The 18,022-nt window shown below is 49.9% G+C and overlaps 1 protein-coding gene across 2 annotated transcripts in view; it reads left to right on the top strand.

Moving 5' to 3' along the window:
• The window catches only part of ARID1A (AT-rich interaction domain 1A), a 54,443-nt gene that overhangs the window by 33,729 nt on the left and 2,692 nt on the right, over positions 1-18,022 (top strand). The window contains exons 5-20 of one of the 2 annotated variants that reach the window (XM_018081294.3): positions 3,509-3,749; positions 4,069-4,158; positions 4,858-5,025; positions 5,779-6,094; positions 6,998-7,143; positions 7,226-7,335; positions 8,190-8,396; positions 8,831-9,038; positions 12,747-12,879; positions 13,233-13,405; positions 13,585-13,735; positions 13,882-14,013; positions 14,096-14,192; positions 15,941-16,814; positions 17,085-17,215; positions 17,714-18,022. The exon at positions 17,714-18,022 is cut by the window's right edge and continues 2,692 nt beyond it. In XM_018081294.3, coding sequence (XP_017936783.1) covers positions 3,509-3,749; positions 4,069-4,158; positions 4,858-5,025; positions 5,779-6,094; positions 6,998-7,143; positions 7,226-7,335; positions 8,190-8,396; positions 8,831-9,038; positions 12,747-12,879; positions 13,233-13,405; positions 13,585-13,735; positions 13,882-14,013; positions 14,096-14,192; positions 15,941-16,814; positions 17,085-17,215; positions 17,714-18,022 — 3,486 coding nt within the window. Of the gene's footprint in view, positions 1-3,508; positions 3,750-4,068; positions 4,159-4,857; positions 5,026-5,778; positions 6,095-6,997; positions 7,144-7,225; positions 7,336-8,186; positions 8,397-8,830; positions 9,039-12,746; positions 12,880-13,232; positions 13,406-13,584; positions 13,736-13,881; positions 14,014-14,095; positions 14,193-15,940; positions 16,815-17,084; positions 17,216-17,713 lie in introns of both variants that reach the window. The other variant, XM_008920535.3, reaches the window with a different exon arrangement.

Here is an 18,022-nt window from a genome sequence, read left to right as displayed (position 1 = left end):
GTCTCCTCCTGATGCTCCGTGGGAGGCAAATAAAACCTCCCAGGCCCTCTCCTCTTGGGCTTCATCCAGAACCCACGGCAGCAGCAGCAGGTCTCCATTATTTCCATGAGGTTTGGGTTTTTTTAAGGCTTCTCTGCCTTTAAAACAGGTTGTAGAGAGTTGGAGAGATTTTGTTTTCCCCTGGTTTGGGGATATCAGAGCTGGGGGGTGTCCTTTAGGTTTAGTTAAAACCTTGATGCTTGGTGTCCTGAGATAACTTGATAGGAGGAAACCACCTCCTCGCTGATGAGCTGCTTGCACTCAGACATTCCAGTCCCTGTTTGCTCCTTCCCCTTGCAGGAGTTTCCCTTCTGAGAAACTCAGTCCTGAATAACACACTCAGAAAATGCTGCTCTGCTGGCAGAGCCCTTCTTTGCTGGAAAATGACTTTATTGTTGGAATTCACAAAATTTAACAGATTTTTAGAGGTGAAAGTCACTTTATGAGTTACTTGATTTTTATGGTTGTGTTTCATCTCCTGTCTTAACAGCCATGAAAGGGGGATGTGTAATTTACTTCTAACTCATTTAAACTAATAATCTGAGAATCTAATCCACAGCTAAAGGTCTGCTGTTCCTCTGTGGGGTCCCTGATGGTATGTCAGCAATGCTGAGGGGCCCTCACTCTCACAAAACCCACCCAGTATTCACCTGCTTAATTAAAACTGGATGTTTTTCAGTGATTTAGGCTTTGATGCATAGAATGGTCAAAGACATCAGCTTTAAAGATCATTATCTAGTTATGTAGGAGTTAATTTTCAAAGAGTTTTTAATGTTACTTCATTTTATGTCTTGCAGATATTTTCATGTCTGGCATTACCAAGTCTTGCCCTCTTAGTCTGCCCAGTTCATGTATGAATATTGCTCAGACCATGGAGCAGACAGTGACCTCCACACATCCTGAGGTCCTTCCATCCAAAACCTTCTCTCTTGCCTCTTGGAAAAGCACTTACACTCCTGATAAAGGAAGGAAACTCACGTTTCACTTTGCACACTCGCTCTGTGTCTGTCCTTTCATGCCAGTATTTGTCTCAGATGTACATTTATGTGGGTTTTTTTTTCCTTTGAGCCTAAAAATCCCTCACCTCCACAGCTCTGGGCTCTGCCCCTCTGCTCCCAAGATTTAGCTGCTCTGAAATTCCACACCACATCAGCTCGTGGTGGTGGGGATTTTAAAGCTGCAAATGGGTCTGGCCTCCAACTTCATTTCAGTGATGAGGAAAACAGTCTTTGGATGCATTTGGTGATTCAGACTAAAACTACCTTAATGCATTTAAGGGACACACCAGTATTTTCACCCAGTTTTAGGCTGGGCTGACTTGTTTCTGGACATTCTGATCCCTTAATTGACTCTGAGGGGAATCTCATTGTGTGTCTTGTACTGGTGGCTGCAGTTTGATGCAGTGGATCTCAGGGAGAGGAGTGTTTTGTGTCTTGATTGTTTGTGTTGGTTGATGCTTTTTAATGCAAAATGTTGGAAATAATGTCTCTTTACTCCCACTTCAGATGGTTTCTGCAGTAGGAATGTGGGACTTATCAAAGTTGTCCAGGGAAAACTGCCCAAATAGCTGCATGAAGGAGCAGTGCTTTTGATGCTACAATAGGAAAGCAGTGAAAATTGCAAGAGATCTCAGACACTATTTTTAGGCTTTTTCTGCAGTTTTTTAGCTTTCATTGAGATAAAACAAAGCTTTTTTTTTTTTTCCTCGGGAAGATAATACTTGAGCAGTAAGCAAATATACCTCTGAGACTGTGGTGCAGGAAATGAGCTCTCCAACAGAAACAGTGATGGAAGGGGAGGGGGGACATGCATGAACTAAGTCATCCCACCGAGTGACTGGGGTTTTCAGCTCCAGTGTAGCATTTGTTAGAAGCATTTTGATTAAATTCCACTAAAGTAGAGGAGATTTCCCCACTGCAGCAGCTGAGTGTGGTGCTGATGCCCAGCTCTTCCCTCTGTCCTGAATGTCACTGTCCCACAGGTGTGGTGAGGTGGTTGGGTGTCTCCCAGGTTGGTTTTTATTCTTCTGTAACTCCACTTTCACTCTGTAACATCCTCTTCCCAGGATGTGGTGACATGTTGTTCACCAGCTTGGGATGACAGGGATGTGCTGTGAGAGCCTTTCCACACATCACCTGGCAGACAGGTGTTGGGAGTGATAACTCTGCTTCCAGAGCCTGATAAGCTGCAGTATCTTGTGTCCCAGGTCCTCCTGCACTGCTGGAGCTGGGAAGACGTCACCTGAACTGCTGCTGAACCAGGAATTGTCCAGTCAGTGTAAATGAGACCGGGGTGTCCAAGTGATTTATCAGTTGGCTCAGCCTTTCTGTGTGAGGTTTTAAATGACTTGGGCTCTGTTGGTGCTGCTCAGCTGAATTCTCTGCAGGGGCAGATGATCTCAGATACCTTCAGGGCTCAGCCCAGGATCTTTCTGATCCAGGGTTGATTACTCTGGAAGGCTTAGGAAGGACAGGTGAAGTCCTGGTAAGCTTTGGTCTCCCACTTCTTCACCTGCCAGTGATCCTTTGAACCTCTGGCAGAGATTTTATCTAATCACTGGAATAGTTACAACTTCCCAGCTTTCTGTTCAAATACGCCACCACTTCCTCTGGCTCGGGCTGTTCCTGACTCATTCACTGCAGGCCAAGCCTGAACAGCTGATGCACCTTGTTATCAGCCAGACAGTACAACTGGGCATGTTGGATCTGCACATCATCTTCTTGGAATTATCCCCGTTCTCGCACTTGCCAGCTGAATTTTGATGCTGTCACTTTGCTGCTGTGGCAATTGGAGGTTTCAGCTCTCTCAGGCTTTTTGTGCTTTGCTTCTTCCAAGGTGGATACATGCAGGAGGAAGGGTGTTTTCTAGCCTTGCCTTCAAGAAAAGCTGAACTTTAGAGGTTGATGCAGTAACTGCTAATTTTTGCTGTCTTTGAAGAAAGGGAAGCGGGAACCCTGAAGAGTATTTTATGGTTTTCTTTTAAATCTCTGTTTAGTTTGTTTTTATCCATCTCAAGTGAGTAGTTTCCCAGCTCATAGGAGGTTTATGAATTAATTATGGTGAGGCAGGAGTTTTCTGTCTTTCAGAGGCTGAGCCACGTTTCTCTTCCAAGCCACGATCACATGGACTGTCTCCTGTGTTTGCAGTGTTACGTGTACTGTTGATGCATTCTTTAATTTCCCACCTCTGAACTGAATTTAAAATAAAGCAAGTAGGAAAATTAGCCAGTTGTTTGGACCATCAGCAAAGCAACCCAGGAACTCCCGGGTTCAGACAGGCAGCAGGATAAGACACGTCTGGCAGTTACCTCAGTCTGCAGCAGCCTCTGGTGCTGACAGTAACAAGAACTGAGTTCATTGATTTCTGTTTGTAACATGCCTAAGGGAGAAACGCTCTTCCTTAGTGGGATGTGAGAGAACAGTCCCATGTCTTTGTATTCTAGCCTGATGTGTTTCTCTGTGCCTTGCAGGACCTGTCTGGTTCCATAGATGATCTGCCCATGGGTACCGAAGGAGCCCTGAGCCCTGGCGTAAGCACATCAGGGATTTCCAGCAGTCAAGGAGAGCAGAGTAACCCAGCTCAGTCTCCTTTCTCGCCACATACCTCTCCTCACCTGCCAGGCATCAGAGGACCCTCCCCATCCCCAGTTGGATCTCCAGCCAGTGTTGCTCAGTCCCGCTCTGGGCCACTCTCACCTGCTGCAGTACCAGGTAACGCTGCCTGGCACTTGAATTACAGTGCCCAGTGGGGAGGAACTGCCCAGTGTCAGCACTGTGTGGTTACTGAGGCCCACTGAGCTCGTTTATTTGCTTTGGGATGTCTGTAGCTCCTCAAGGATGGGTGGGATGGCTGGTAAACCACCGGTGTCATTTCGCTGGGTTAACACGACCGATCTCGCTTTTGTTTCCCCTCGCTGTGGCCCAACATCCCCTTCTCCTGGAGTTGTTTGGGGTTCTGGGATTTAGCTCTGGTGCCTGCTGGGTTTGTGGTGTGCAGTTTGTGATGAGCACTCTCCTGTTTGTGGCACAGGCAATCAGATGCCACCCCGACCGCCCAGCGGCCAGTCGGACACCATCCTGCATCCTTCCATGAACCAGTCCAGCATCGCCCAGGATCGAGGTGTGTGACACAACCTAACAGCTGTAATTGTACAGCCAGATGTGCAACTAAAAACCACCTGGCCTGGTGACATGAATTCTGTGCTGAGAGAGCATTTAAAAGCTGCCCCAGGTTTATAACCTCTGGGTGTTGAGGCAGCTTGCAGTAAATTATTGTTGTTGCTGGTTGTTTGGCCTCTAAATGTTCTATCCAAGCTGGTGTTTTGGCTTGGAAGATGTTTTCTCTGGCTTTTCAACATGTTTTTCTGTGCATGTTCTTGCCCAACATCCAGTGACTTTTAAGTTTCAAAACAAGAGGTGCTTGCAACAATATTGTGGGGCTTTTCCCTCTAAGAGAATAAGATTTCTTTGGGGGGAAAATGCCTGTAAAAAATTTCAGCTCTCCTGGCTGAAGGTACACAGTTGTCACCAGGAGAAAACAAACAAGCAAACAGAAGCCACCACCAAGAAGCCCCCAGGATTTGCAGAGCCTCACTGGCTTCTGCTGTGACACTGAGGGTTATTTCTGACCAAAACAGGAAATTGGATCTGTTACCTGCTCAGATAACACCGACTCCTTAATGCAAGCACTAAAACCTGTCCAGGCTGTTGCTGGAAGGATTTTGTTAGTCCTGGGCGTTGCTTTCCTTAGAAACATGTATGTCCAGTGGCACCTGTGGATGCTTTGCACTAACAGTTTGCTCCATTCCCCTGTGTGCAGGTTACATGCAGAGGAACCCTCAGATGCCCCAGTACAGCTCCCCCCAGCCCGGCTCAGCCTTATCCCCCCGGCAGTCCTCCGGGGGCCAGATGCACGCCGGGATGGGGCCGTACCAGCAGAACTCCATGGGAAGCTACGGACCCCAGGGTGGGCAGTACGGACCTCAAGGTGGGAACTGAGCTCAGCAAAGGCCTCTCTCTATCCTTAACATCTTGTCTTTGAAGTCCCAAGTTGTTTAAGTCCATCCCTGGAAGTGTTCAGGTCCAGGCTGGATGGAGCCCCGAGCAACCTGGTCTAGTGGAAGGTGTCCCTGCCCGTGGCAGAGAGGTGGAACTTACTGATCTTTAAGGTCCCTTCCAACCCAAACCATTCCATGATTCTGTGATAAATGTTTTGATTTGTCTCCTCTTAGTGTGTGGGTGATGGAAACCAGCACGCTCCTCATGAGCTGGGAGGAGCTGTGCTTTGTTCCTGCTGAGGTTGATGGAATATGTTGCTTTCAGGAATAGTTTTATTTCTAAATGTAGGATCCTTCCTCCTTGTTTAAAAGCTTGCATCCTGTGTAATAGTGACAAAGGGCGAGTTCTCTTTGGAGAGGAAGAAAATGGAGTGTTGCCTGTTTTGGAAAGGGTTAAATGAGGGTTTTTGCATCCTGTCCTGGGCCATTTGGCTCACTGTGCTGGGTTGAGGTTTGGGAGAGTTTCAGGCAGCTTCTGAATCGATGTTGTTGCTTGGCTATGTCAAAACACATTTTATGTGGCTTATATCCAAGTACTTTGACTTCGTGTTGAGGTGTGAACACTCCCCCTCATCTCTGTTAGTGATCTTTAAATATTTGCTGATAGAAGATTTTTATGGTGATTCATAAACTTAACTAGTTGAGTGATGTTGCCTTCCCCTCCTTTTTTTTTATCTCCTCAGGAGGTTATCCCAGGCAGCCAAACTACAATGCCATGTCCAATGCCAACTACCCCAGCCCGGGCATGGGAGGAAGCATGAACCCCATGGGAGCAGGGAGCCAGATGCACGGGCAGACTGGTGTGCCCCCGTACAGCGGGCTCCCCCCGGGCAGGATGAGCCATGCAGCCATGGGGAACAGGCCCTACGGACCCAACATGGCAAATATGCCCCCCCAGGTGGGCACAGGGATGTGCCCCCCGCCCGCCGGGATGAACCGCAAAGCACAAGAGGCAGCTGCTGCTGCCATGCACGCTGCTGCCAACTCCATCCAGAACAGGTGAGGAGGGAGATTTCCCCCCCGTAAAAGTCCCTCCCCTGTGTCAGAGCTGGCTTTTGAAGGTGTGTGTGGAACAACCCAAATTTGGGGTGATGCTGGAATGAGCTCCCGTGAAGGTTTGTCCTTCCTGGAGATGTTGTTGTGATCAGGCTCAGGTGTTGAAAAGGGAGAGCATAAAACTTGGACAAGCAGCGTGTTGGAATGCCCAGAGAAGCTGTGGCTGCCCCATCCCTGGCAGTGTCCAAGGGCAGGTTGGATGGGGCTTGGAGCAACCTGGGCTAGTGGAAGGTGTCCCTGCCCAGGGCAGGGAGTTATAACTAAATGATCTTTAAAGTCTTTTCCACCCCAAACCATCCCATGATTTTATACATCATTTATGGCATGCTCGGGGGATTTTTAATGATTGTCGCTGAAATTATTTAACTCTGAGATCTCTTCAGCTGTTTTGGCTTTTTTGAATCCTGATCTCCTCTGTTCCACGAGGAGATGCTGCGTGTGTGGTGCAGCCCCTAAATCCAGCAGCCACCCAGCTGTCTGATCCAAGGCATTGCTTGTCCAGTGTAGGGAACTTCTTCCTTTTAGGGCCTTGATGAGCAGCTGTGGGAAAGGAGCTGGAATTCAGCTCTGAACTTTGTACTGTTTTCTGTGGTGGTTTGTTTTTTTTTTTTAATTTATTGCCCATTTCAGAGTAGGTGTGTGTGGCCTTCCCAATGCCATGAGAGCCATGAATGTGCTTCTAAATTGGGTTCCCCCGAAGCTGGTGGATATATTTGTTGTCTGACTGGGCGTTGTGCTCTTTATCCTGCCCCAGAGGCTGCTTTTAGCAAAGCTGCTTCCTTAGAGGGCAAGATCTTAATGCTTAATATGTGGACTAAGTGTCTGTTTCTTCCTTGCCTTCTCTAGGCCTCCTGGTTATCCCAACATGAATCAAGGGGGCATGATGGGCACTGGACCTCCTTATGGACAGGGAATTAACAGTATGGCTGGCATGATAAACCCCCAGGGCCCACCCTACCCCATGGGTGGGAATATGGCCAACAACTCTGCAGGTAAGCCAGGGCTTTAGGATTTCGTTGATTCCATTGCACTGGGTTGAAAATCAGTGTTAAAGGTTTCCTTTTAACTCCCCAGGGATGGCAGCAAGCCCTGAAATGATGGGACTTGGGGATGTCAAATTAACACCTGCAACTAAAATGAACAACAAGGCAGATGGGACGCCAAAAGCAGAATCCAAGTCAAAGGTAAAATGTTTTGGGTTTTGTTTTTAATGTCTCCCATCCTCTCCGGCGTCCAGGGAAATAAAACCCCCACTGCATGTTCACTTGGGTTGAGCAGTGCATCTATCTAGTAAGTGTGAGAAATGAAGGGAAGCGTTTCCCAGTCCTTTGGGAGTCATTGATTTCACCTGTAAAACAATTCAGTATTAGAAATTATCACCTGCCACAGTGAAACTGCCAAAAGCAGCATAAACAAACCCGGGTTTGTTGCTGGTGTGGGCTGGGAGCGAGTCAGCTCTCACCCCTCAGCTGGGACGTGGTACACTGCAGTGTTAGTTGTTTCACAAACAAACCTCTTACTAATCCTGTATTAAAGCCAGAAGAGGGATGCAAACAAGTTCTTCAGGGAGTGTTTTTCTTTGCATTGCTGCTACCAGTTTCAAAAGAACCACCAAAAAAGCAGTTTCTGAGCCCGTCTCCTCCTTTGCTACTTGAGGGAGAATAAATGCTCTGCAGGTTTGATCCCTGTGCCAGCAGCAGCCTGCAGGAAGATCCAGGAGATCTCTCACTTCTGCTCCTGTATTCTGGAATCTGCCTTTCTTATTTATGGCAAACAAGGACTTGAATGCTCTTGGGCTGGGAGATGCCAGAAGCCACAAATCAGGGCTGTTCTGTCCTGGCCTGTGCTTTTGGATGCCTTTACTGATTAATCCTTGCCTGATGTTGATCTGAAGCAAGCATAAGTCTAACATAAATCTGTTCCCAACACAACAGCAGCACTTTGAGCTCTTACCTGCCTGCTTTTTGAAACCATCTCGGGTGTGAAAGAGGTGCTCTTGCGCTGCTCAGCCCTGATATCTCTTTCCTTCTCCTAGAAGTCCAGTTCCTCTACTACAACCAATGAGAAGATCACCAAACTCTACGAGCTGGGTGGGGAGCCCGAGAGGAAGCTGTGGGTGGATCGTTACCTGGCCTTCACCGAGGAGAAGGCCATGGGAATGACCAACCTCCCAGCAGTGGGCAGGAAACCCTTGGACCTTTACCGGCTCTACATCTCCGTGAAGGAGATTGGAGGATTGACTCAGGTGAGTGTCCACAGCCAGGGGACTGCTGCCCTTCAGAGGTAGTTTGTAGCCAGAGGTAAGCCATGAATTCCCATTTAGCCATGTTTGTTTCCCTAAATAAAACCCAGCATCCTCTAAGTGAGCTTAGCTCTCCCATTGTCTTGGTTGAGAACAATCTGTGGTGAGACTCATTTCAACCCCTTTTTTTTTTTTCCCCTTTGTCCAGTGCAAAGATTGGTGACACTGTCTTTGCATCTGGCTGTTAGCTGACCTCATGACTAGTTTGATTTGCAGTCTGTCCCTGTTAGAAAAGTTTTCTGTAGGTGATGAAGATGAGTTTGGCCCCTGTTGCTTCCCTTGTGTGAACTGGGAAGTGTCGATTTCTCCCCAGAAAATTTCTTGGGAGGAGAAGTAGCTGGGATTTTGATCTCAGAGCCTCCTGTTTGGTTGTGCAGGTCAACAAGAACAAGAAATGGCGCGAGCTGGCCACAAATCTCAACGTGGGCACGTCCAGCAGTGCAGCCAGTTCCTTGAAGAAGCAGTACATCCAGTGTCTCTATGCCTTCGAGTGCAAGATTGAGCGAGGAGAAGACCCCCCTCCTGATATCTTTGCAGCTGCTGATTCAAAGAAGTCTCAGACTAAGATACAGCCTCCATCTCCAGGTGAGTTCAGACACTGGTTTAAGGTGTGCAGTGGATGTGTGAACTGGAGGATCTCTGGCACTGTGCACCCCACCCCATGTGCTGTGGGTCCAAACTTCCACAAAGCCCCCAGATGTTCTCTGGTTGTGTAGAATAAATACTTTGGTAATGTGGGAGTGAATGAAATTGGGAGTAAGTTGAGGCTCTCAGAATAGTTCAGGTTTTATGTGTCCAACCTCTGTACTGAAGTTTTAAGACAAAGGAAAACCTAAAAACATCTACACACACCTCTCTTGTTTTTTGCTACATCTCTGCCTGAGGAGAATCTGGTGGAGAGAGAGGTCTGGAGTTTTCCCTTCAGGGTGACCCCTGCATATTCCAACAGCAGCCCTTGTGTGACTGCTCAGCTTTGGGGACTTGCTGGAAAAGTTGGGCTGGTTTTGACCATGCCAGTGGTACCTTCTGGGAGAAGAAGCTGGATGTGGGTGTGAACTCACCTTCCTCAGGAATTCCTTCTTTCTGCCTTCAGCAGGAGTCGGGGAGGACCTTCTGAGGCTTTGTGCACAGAGAGCACTGTAGGCCTTCTACAAGTTGGATGCTTTAGGAATCAAGCCCTTTAAAATGAACAACTTCTGTTGTTTCAGGTTCGATGGGGTTCTCCAGTTTCTGCATATTTAAGCATAATGTTCAATTCAGATTTTGTTAAACCAAAAAAAAAAAAAAAAAGGAAGACATCCAGGCCAGCCTTGCATGTTGTACTCTTTGGAAAGTCTGATCCTTTCTGTCTCATTTGCATTGAGTTCATTGCTTGAATTGCTGCTGAACTTGCCAACCCTTCTTTAAGCTTGAGTTTTCCAGTTTGCCTTATAACTAAAAACCTTCAGATGCCTTTTCTGGTCAGGAGCTTGCTCATGTAGGTGAAATAAAAACTTGGTGTGCTTTGAAGTTCCTATAATGTTTGCAAAAAAAATTACCTTTTTGGTTCTGACACTTGGCACCATCTTTGTCTGGCTCCTGAGGAGTGGAATAATGAACCTGTTTGGATTGTACTGCAGTTGTCCCAGTGCTGCTAAACCCTTGATTGGCTTGTCCCAGTATTCTGTTGGCCACTACCTTTCTCTCTCCTTTCAGAATGTTGCTTTTTTAAAGAACTAAATCATGTCTTGTCACTGGCCAGGAAACCTGTCCCAGTGGAGCTTCATCCTTGGTGTGTTCTGCAAGATAAAGCAACTTCTGTGCCATTAGGCTGAACTTCTGTCCAAAGTGGTTTCTGAGTTCTGCCTGAACTACACCACAAATCCATCCCTACTTTCTTTCCGAAAGCTCTTTCTTACCCCCCTGAGGCAGCAGAACAAAGATGTTAAGAGCATTTGGAGTTTGTTTGGAGAGAGCTGAGAGTTTTAGGAAGCCACTTAAGACTTGGTGTAGCTCTAGGTGTGTGTCAGGGTGGATTAGGTGGTGCATCAGTTTTTATTTTGTTTTAGCTAATGTGATGGCATGTGAAGGTCCTGGCTCTGCCTTCTGGGCTGAGCTTCAGCACATCAGCAGAAGGAATTTGCAGGGCTGGTGTCCCAAACTGTGCACGTTTGATTCCTGCCATGAGAGGACTCAGCTGTATTTCCGATTTAGACTGTTCTCTCCAGCTGTCTTGCTCCAGACTCCTACAACTGGGAATATGCAGAGGCAGCACTGAAGCTTGGCTGGCTGCTCTGATCCTTTAAGTTGAATCATTCAGTGTGTCCATGCTCCTCTTTCACTTTCCTTTTCTTCCTCTCTCTTGCTCTCCTGGATCAGCAGGAACTGGGGTGTAGGGCACAACACAAATTACTCAACCCCAGCTCCAGGCTGAAGAGCCTTGGAATACTGAGTCCCAGTGGACACTGCATTTCCAGGGCCCAGTGTCCTCCAGACTCACACACACAGTCCCGTCTCCAAGGAATCACCTGGATAGAGAATAATTCCCTGTTTATAAACCCAGTGGACAACAGTGGGACATTTTGAAGGCCCATCAGAAAGGCTGAAAGGCTCTGCTGTCCCACACAGACGTGGTTTGCTCTCCCTGCAGACTTTACAACCTGTTGGCATTGGCTTCCTCTTCATTTCTGCCAAATTAACTCCTGCAGAACTTTGGGAACGAGTTATCCATTAACCACTTTCTGAGGCTGCAGGGGTACCGGAGCTCTTCCCGGGCAGTGTCCCTCCCACCCCTCAAACCCCAGAAGTGTTCACAGAGACCGGTGGCTGGGAGGGATCGGGAATTGCCTCACGGGCACTCGGGTTTCCTGAAAACCTTCCAGGGTTCCTGCTCGCAGACACAGCCTGTCCCTGGAGGGGGAGGAGGCACCACCAGTCCTCGCTGGGTTTTAATTCCCAGAGCGTGGAACTGGCCCCGCTCCAACTGTGTGTAAACTTGTGAGTGGGAGGGACGGCGGGAGGTGGGGACAAACACCAAATGGCAGCGACGCAGGGAATGTCTCGGGGCCTCTTCCTACCGGTGCCAGCAGCACAAACGGAGCCGGGAGTGAATTCCTGGGGGGAAACGAGTGGAGCGAAGGAGGGCCCATGAATGAAACTCCCCGCTGAGCTCCTGCTGCCCTTCCTTCTCTCTGAGACCTCCCCGTGCTGGGAGGGAGTCACAGAGTTGAGGACAGGGTGCCAGGAAGGTGGGGTGTAAACAAACATGCCCTGGACGTGACCTCGGAGGATTTTAATGAATAGCTGAAATGACTCATCAACCAGCAGGGCTGGAGCTGAGGGATATCGGGTGCTGGGGACGGTAACTAATGGAAACATTAATTAAGAGTTCAGCTCCTGCCAGCTGCGAGGAGCGGCTGAACCTGAGCTGACACTGTCACAGCGATCCAGGGCCAGCGGAGCTCCTCGAGCTCACGGCACAGCTGGATTACACACAGCCTGGGATGTTTGATGAAAGCTCACTGGAGCGTGGGGCAGGGAGGCAGGGACCTTGCAGGGAACTTGCTGGACGGGTTTTGTCGTTCGGTGAAAAGATCCGGCATCTCCGGCATTCCCTGTTCCAGGAATCCTTGGGAGTGGCGCGTGAATTAACCCCTCTGGAAGGGCAGAGCAGCCTTGTTCAGAGTTACTTGGTGGCTTCAGCTGATGTCCCGGGGTTTCCATCTCTAGGAAGGTTCCTGAGGCTTCCAGGAGAGGGGCTCAAACCCACCACCCTCCCGGGTGGAAAGGATGTGAGGGTGTGACATGTCAGGGGTTCCTTGCCAGGAAGCACCATATTCCTGCCACATGGTGCACTCCAGAGCATCAGCCTCCGATGGGATAGCTTGGGAAGCACCACACAGTGCCATGGTGGTGGCACCACGTGTAAAAGGGAGTGTGGTTAAGAATGAGGCACAGGGCTGTGGTCACAGCACCAGGCCTGACAGAGCTCAAGGAGTGTTTGGATGAAACTCTCAGGCACATGGTGTGACTCCTGGGGGTGGTCCTGTGCAGTGCTGAGGGTTGGACTCGGTGATCCTTCCAACTCAGCATATTCTGAGATTCTGTGAGAAGGAACGTGTTCTCTGTACGTGGTTCTTCCAGGAAGCCTGTCCCAGCCTGTCCTTGAAACATTGAGCTCCTTGTACTTTTTTGGCCACATTTCACCTGTCTCTTCCTTCAAGGGCTCTCTGTTCTTGGGGCTGATGTTCTGGGAGGTCCTGGGTTGCATCCCCGGGGGCTAAAGCTGCTCACACCACGTTTCTCCTCTTGCAGCGGGTTCAGGCTCCATGCAGGGTCCTCAGACACCTCAGTCCACCAGCAGCTCCATGGCAGAAGGAGGAGACTTGAAGCCACCAACTCCGGCGTCGACGCCACACAGTCAGATGCCCCCTTTGCCAGGCATCAGGTAGGGAACCATCGCTCCCTCCTCCGCTGTTGGGTGGGAGCTGTGAACGTGGGGTCACCTCTGGCCATCACTGCAAGGGGCTGGGGTCTTGACTGCCTGTTTTGGTGGGACTCCATTGCTCTGCTCCCTCGTTCGTGGCTCGCAGGACCATTGTGTGTCAATATTCATTAATTTGGAGATGGGGTCAGAGGACACTGTTGAAGAAAGGCAGTTCCTCATGACTCTAGGGGAGCAGGACTGTGGTCCTTCTAGGGGATAGCAACACCTGAGAGGCAGCACGTGAGGAAAACTATCCCAAGGAGCACCGTGGACCTCTGTAACCTGGTGTTTGTGGGGTTTTTTTCTTGAACCAGGAGTAACTCCGTGGGCCTTCAGGATGCCTTTGCAGATGGCAGTGATCCTACGTTCCAGAAACGGAACTCCATGACTCCAAATCCAGGGTACCAGCCCAGCATGAATACCTCTGACATGATGGGTCGCATGTCTTACGAGCCAAATAAAGATCCTTACAGTGGTATGAGGAAAGGTGAGCAAGTCCTGGTGTTTTCTCCACTTTCTCCTTGAGTACTAATCCCTGTTAGCTGGCTGCACTCTGGAATGTGCTGTAGGAAACCTTCTGCTTGCCCCTTCTTCCCCAGAGAAGGGGGTTTAACTTTTTGAGGCAGTGGTGGCCACACTAATTGTTTCTTCTCTCGGTTATTCCAGCTCCAGGAAGCGATCCCTTCATGTCCTCAGGGCAGGGCCCCAACAGTGGTATGGGTGACCCTTACAACCGTGCTGCAGGCCCAGGGATGGGTAACATGGCCATGGGACAGCGGCAGCACTATTCCTACGGAGGTCCTTACGACAGAGTGAGGTGGGTACTGGAACCTGGAGGCATCCTGAGGTGCCTCGTGGGTGATCACCCCTTGCTCTTCACTGCTGTGACTTTGGTGATCATTGGAGGAGCCAAGGGGGGAATCTAAGTGAATGTGTGGGGTTTTCTCTCTTGTTTCCGTGTAGGACGGAGCCCGGCATGGGACCTGAGGGCAACTTGGGAACGGGAACTCCGCAGCCAAACATCATGCCTTCCACCCCGGAGTCGGGGATGTACTCTCCCAGCCGCTACCCACAGCAGCAGCAGCAGCAGCAAAGGTCTGTGGGGGGTGTTGCCCTTCCCAGTGAGAGAGCTCCGAGGCTCTGACAGCGACAATTAATGCATCTGTTTCTTCTGCAGACATGATTCCTATGGCAATCAATTCTCCACTCAAGGCACATCCTCGGGCAGCCCCTTCCCAAGCCAGCAAACCACCATGTATCAGCAGCAGCAGCAGGTAAGGGATCCCAGGGTTTCTGGTTTGTTCAGCTGAGAGACATAAGAGTTTTTATCTGTGAACTTCGTGAAGAAAGGAGATGAAAACCCGCTGGTTGCTTTATGAATGTGTAGAATTAAATACCTTATCAGAGAATCACACAGTGGTTTGGGTTGGAAAGGGACCTTAGAGCTCTTCTCATTCCAACCCCCTGCCATGGGCAGGGACACCTTCCACCAGACCAGGTTTGCTCCAAGCCCCATCCAGCCTGGCCTTATACAGGAGGCTGTATAAATTGCAAACAATTTAAAGAAGTTTTAATTAGCATTCCCAGTGTCATGTTAGCAAGACAGTGTTCTGAGAATGGAGGTTGTTTGCACACCCTGGTCAGGCAGCAGGAGATGAGGAAGCTTTGCTGGGCACCTCTGCCCCTCTGGAACTTTCTGAACACAGTCCTGTTTCTCTAACACCTTTGGTCCAAGTGATGAGTTTATTTGGAGTAGCTCCTGGATCGTTCTGGGGAGCTGCTTCAGGTGGATCATTCTGCACAACCCAGAGGATTTTTCTTTGTCTATCCCTTTCTGAGCCTGCAGCCAGAGGCTTCAGACTCCGTTGCCCAGCTGCCTCCTCCTCACTGTTCCCAAACCCATCAGGTTTGTTTCAGGACAGTTTGAATGAACATATACCCCTTCCCATAATCCTTACATATGACTTGCTCTTTGTATCCGTGCCAGGACCCATAATGTTTTCCTGATAATTTTAAGTCCTCTGCTTTAGGAGAGTATAGAGAGGGCACTCAGTGAGCTGTGCTAAGAATAATTCCAACTGCTCTGCTGTTTGGCTCTGCAACCAGAGCCACGGGGCTCGGAGCCAAGAGTTCGAGTTACTCTGGAACTTGTCATCTTTGAAGCCCTAGAGCTCCATCTGAAGCCAGTCATGACCGTGGAGTGTCTGAATCGCCTCTACAGCAGCTCCAGCACAGACCTTGGAGGCGAGAGAGATCCTGGATTTTAATTTTGTCTCCACCGTTGACTGTTTTCTCCATTTGCACTTAAAAGAATGAGGGGGGAGAATCATTCTTGCTCCTTTCAGCAGTGTGTTTTGAAATGCACAGGAAAGGAAGAAGCAGGAAGTAGAACAGTTTTTAATACATTTTGTTTGATGCTTCAGCAGAAACCTGGGAAATATAAAAGAATTAGGGTCTGATTAAATTCCTGGATGTGGAAGGAAGCAAGTACTGGTGCCTGGTTTGGTTTGTGGTGAATTCATTGTAGAGCTGAGTCTTTCCTGCAGGAAAGTCCTTTCTGTGGGCAGACTCCTGCCCCCAAGGCATCCTTGTAGAATCCACAAGGAAACTACCCAGCCAGCCACAAGGAATTGGCCTTGGCTTGTGGAAGGGAATGACTGATCCAGCTTCATGTTGGATATGGCCAGCAATGAGACAAAGCCTCTCCCAGGCCATGCCACAGGCCAGATCCTCTGGCTCTGAGGACTCTCCCCAGTGAGGTTTGGGTTCTTTGTTTCACAGAATACCAATAAACCAGTAGAGGTTGGAAAAGACCTCTGAGATCATCAAGTCCAACCTGTGCCTGATCCCCACCTCGTCACCCAGCCCAGAGCACCAAGTGCCATGTCCTTGGACATCTCCAGGGATGGGGGACTCCACCAGCTCCCTGGGCAGCCCCTGCAATGCCTGACAACCCTTTCAGTGAAACAGTCCTTCCTGAATTTCCAATCTCACGTTGTCAATGCCTTTCTCCTCCCCGCAGAACTACAAGCGGCCGATGGACGGGAGCTACGGCCTCCCCGCCAAGCGCCACGAAGGGGAGATGTACAACGTCCCCTACAGCGCCGGGCAGGGCCAGACCCAGCAGCAGCTGCCTCCAGCACAGCCCCAGCAGCCCAGCCAGCAGCCTCCTGCACAGCCATCCCCCCAGCAGGACCTGTATAACCAGTATGGGAGCACCTACCCCGCTGCCGACCGCCGAGCCGCCGGAGGGCCGCAGAACCAGTTCCCCTTCCAATTCGGCAGAGACAGGGTCTCGGCTCCCCCGGGCTCCAATGCTCAGCAGAACATGCCTCCTCAGATGATGGGTGGTCCCATCCAGTCCGCTCCGGAGGGTCCCCAGCAAGGGGCCATGTGGCAGGGGCGCAATGAGATGGGGTACAGCTTCCCCAACCGACCGAGCACGGGCTCCGCGCCCCAGGGCCCCGCCTATCACGGAGTGACTCGAACAGATGAAATTCTGCATTCAGACCAGAGGGTCAACCACGAGGGACCATGGCCTTCCCACGGGAACAGGCAACCTCCTTATGGTCCCTCTGCCCCCGTGCCCCCAATGACCAGGCCCCCCCAGTCTAACTACCAGACCCCCCCCAGCATGCAGAATCACATTCCTCAGGTATCCAGCCCAGCACCTCTGCCCAGACCTCTGGAGAATCGCACTTCTCCGAGTAAATCTCCATTCCTGCACTCGGGGATGAAGATGCAGAAGGCAGGACCACCTGTTCCTGCCTCACACGTAACACCAGCAGCTGTCCAGCCTCCCATGATCCGACGAGACATCACCTTCCCGCCGGGATCAGTAGAAGCCACGCAACCTGTGTTGAAGCAGAGGAGGCGGCTAACAGCAAAAGATATCGGTGAGGAAACCCCTGCTTTCCTGCCTTGACCCTTTGGTACAGTCCTGCCAAGCAGAAGGGCTCTGCTGGCTTTGAAAAAGCTGTATTTTTGCACGTTAATCGTATTTTCAGCCCTCATTTTGGCATTGCCTGCGGGCAGATTGCTGGTACACGCAGTCTGTGCATCATCTTAACCAGGCTCTGCTCTTCACAGGTCCAAAAAGCAGTATCAAGTATCTCCTTTTTGTTTTTAAACTCCAGGAGCTAAAGTATCATGTGTTTATGTTACAGGAACTCCTGAAGCCTGGAGAGTGATGATGTCTCTGAAGTCCGGGCTGCTGGCTGAAAGTACGTGGGCCTTAGATACCATAAACATCCTGCTCTATGATGACAACAGCATAATGACCTTCAACCTCAGCCAGGTGGGTGCAGATGCTCTTTGGGGCAGGTCTTTGAAGTGCAAATTCTGTAGGGGTTTCTGTCAGTGAGCTGGCAACAATCAGCTCGTGCAGACTCCCGGGCGTCCCTGTACCTGGGGAGCGTTCCAGGTGGGAAGAGAACGTGGGGTCTGGGCAGCTGTGAGCTTGGTCACTCACTGGCCCGTGTGATTTATGTGTGTGTTGGTGTGAAATCTCCTCAGCAGTGCTGGAAAGGCCCTCCCTGTGACTTAACCAGGAGGGAGATACAACCCAAGAGCACGTGGGTGTGTGCAGGGGGACAGCTTGGATACTCACAGTCAGTATCTGCTTTTGTCCTTTCTCTCAAAGGACAAAAAACTCTGTTTTGCACCGTTTATTGCCAGCATGAAAAAAACCATTAATTAACAGCGCTGCTTAAACTCTCAGCCCTGCTTGTGTTGACCTGAGCTGTTTTCTGATCACTGTTTCTTCCTCCCCTCCTGTTTTTCTCCCCCCTTGTAGCTGCCAGGCTTGCTGGAGCTCTTAGTGGAGTATTTCCGGCGCTGCCTGATCGAGATCTTTGGAATCCTGAAGGAATACGAGGTAGGGGACCCAGGGCAAAGAACACTATTAGATCCCGAAAGGTTCTGCAAATCTTCAGCTTCTTCTCCTGAAGAAGGGGAGGAGGACGACGAGCCACGGAGCCTGAACTGTGAGGAGGAGGAAGAGGACGAGGAAGAGGAGGAGGCCGCGTTCGCGAGCAAGGACAAAGCACCTCTGGAGAGCAGCGAGGAAAAACTAGTCAGTAAATTTGACAAGCTTCCAGTGAAG

Source organism: Manacus vitellinus, unplaced genomic scaffold (assembly GCF_001715985.3).
Source record: "Manacus vitellinus isolate BGI_N305 unplaced genomic scaffold, ASM171598v3 scaffold_52_pilon, whole genome shotgun sequence".
Lineage (NCBI taxonomy): Eukaryota > Metazoa > Chordata > Aves > Passeriformes > Pipridae > Manacus > Manacus vitellinus.
This window is presented reverse-complemented; position numbering and strand designations above follow the sequence as displayed.